This window comes from Cucurbita pepo, unplaced genomic scaffold (genome assembly GCF_002806865.2).
Source record: "Cucurbita pepo subsp. pepo cultivar mu-cu-16 unplaced genomic scaffold, ASM280686v2 Cp4.1_scaffold002837, whole genome shotgun sequence".
Classification (NCBI taxonomy): domain Eukaryota; kingdom Viridiplantae; phylum Streptophyta; class Magnoliopsida; order Cucurbitales; family Cucurbitaceae; genus Cucurbita; species Cucurbita pepo.
The window spans coordinates 1-1,647 of NW_019648865.1; the positions used below are offsets into that span (position 1 = coordinate 1).

General features: G+C 41.2%; 1 protein-coding gene across 1 annotated transcript; it reads right to left on the reverse strand.

The window, feature by feature from the left end:
• Positions 1 to 563: 563 nt before the first annotated feature.
• LOC111786800 (DNA excision repair protein ERCC-1-like) lies at positions 564 to 1,179 on the reverse strand. Its single transcript, XM_023667025.1, has 2 exons — positions 814 to 1,179; positions 564 to 717 (listed from the first exon to the last, which is right to left on the reverse strand). The coding sequence occupies exons 1-2, from the start codon at positions 1,044 to 1,046 to the stop codon at positions 579 to 581; spliced, it is 372 nt and encodes a 123-aa protein (XP_023522793.1). The 5' UTR covers positions 1,047 to 1,179; the 3' UTR covers positions 564 to 578.
• Between the last annotated feature and the right edge of the window lie 468 nt (positions 1,180 to 1,647).

The window sequence follows — 1,647 nt, forward strand, 5'->3', positions numbered from 1 at the left end:
TTCCCTTCTCCAATCGATGTGGGAACCCTCAATCCACCCCCTTCGGAGCCCAGCATCCTTGCTGGCACACTGCCTCGTGTCCACCCCTTTTGAGGCTCAGCCTCCTCACTGGCACATCGCCCAATGTCTGGCTCTGATACCATTTGTAACGGCGTAAGCCCACCTCTAGCAGATATTGTCCTCTTCAGATTTTCCCTTTTAGACTTCCCGTCAAGGTTTTTAAAACGCGTCTACTAGGGAGAGATTTCCACACCCTTATTAAGAATGTTTCGTTCTCCTCCCCAACCGATGTGGGATCTCACATCTAAGCTAAGAGACGTATTCAAAGATCATAACATTCCATTAAGATTACCAAAATACTCCTCACCACTAGCTAAAAAGAGTTTGATATTAGCAAGTCATGAATATATTTGTCAATCTTCCTAATAATTATAACTCACATATATACATCCAAAGCTAAGCTACAAGACAGCCAGCCAGTGAAATCCCTTACCCATAATCACAACTCTATAATCAAAACCATCCACAATCTACCAACGAAATACACAAATGAAGAAACACAATGTGCCAATGCCAATTCAAAGTAACAATCTCACCTGTCTATTGCTGACAAGAATGGCATTCCGAGGAACAGAGCTGGACGCCGACAAGCTATTAGCTGGAGTAGCTGCAGAAGCTGATGTTGAAGAACATGGAGTGTCTAACTGATCATTTTTTCTGAAATCAACAACAAAACCACATACAACACATTGAAATCCAGCTAACCAAAAACACAAAATCCTAAACAATTAACAAAAATGGCGAAGTGGAAACCTAGGGTTTGTGATATCAGAATCCGGCAATGATTGAGAGGAGGCAGGGACTGGTTGAGGAGGAGGAGAGTAAAATTCAGTGGATTTGAGGAACGCAAAGGCTTGGGAGAAGGATTGAGACTTCGGCTGAGAGCTATCGATTACTTCTTGATAAGAGGGTATCTTGATCATCGTCTTCATCTTTTTGTGAGCGGTTTGCTGTAAGTTCTCTTCATCGTCTCCTTGCTGCTCCATGATCTTACTGTTTGTGCTGTTTCAGATTCTGGGAATTGAAGCGTTGAAAGGAATTTCTTGTGTGTTTCTTGCGTCCTTCGGCAATGGACGACGGGAGGATTGACGAATCGACCCGATTTCTATGGCACATCGAATGCGGCTCTCTTTTTTAATTTTATATGTTGGTGGTTTTTGTTTTGTTTTTCTTTAAATTAATAAAAATAACCTTAAACACTTCAATAATGCAATTTCAAAAAAGTTCAAAAAATTATTGATATGGTTGTTGGATGATGAAATCTATGTTAGACGAATACGACTCTCCACAATGGTATAATATTGTCCACTTTGAGCATAAGCTCTCATGGTTTTGGGCTTACCCGTTTTAGGGCATGGCTCTGGATACCATGTTAATTGAACACGACTCTCCATAATGGTATGATATTGTCCACTTTGAGCATAAGCTCTCATGGTTTTGGGCTTACCGTTTTAGGGCACCACTCTGATACCATGTGAATTGAACACGACTCTCCACAATAGTATGATANGTTTTAGGGCACCACTCTGATACCATGTGAATTGAACACGACTCTCCACAATAGTATGATATTGCCCACTTTGAGCA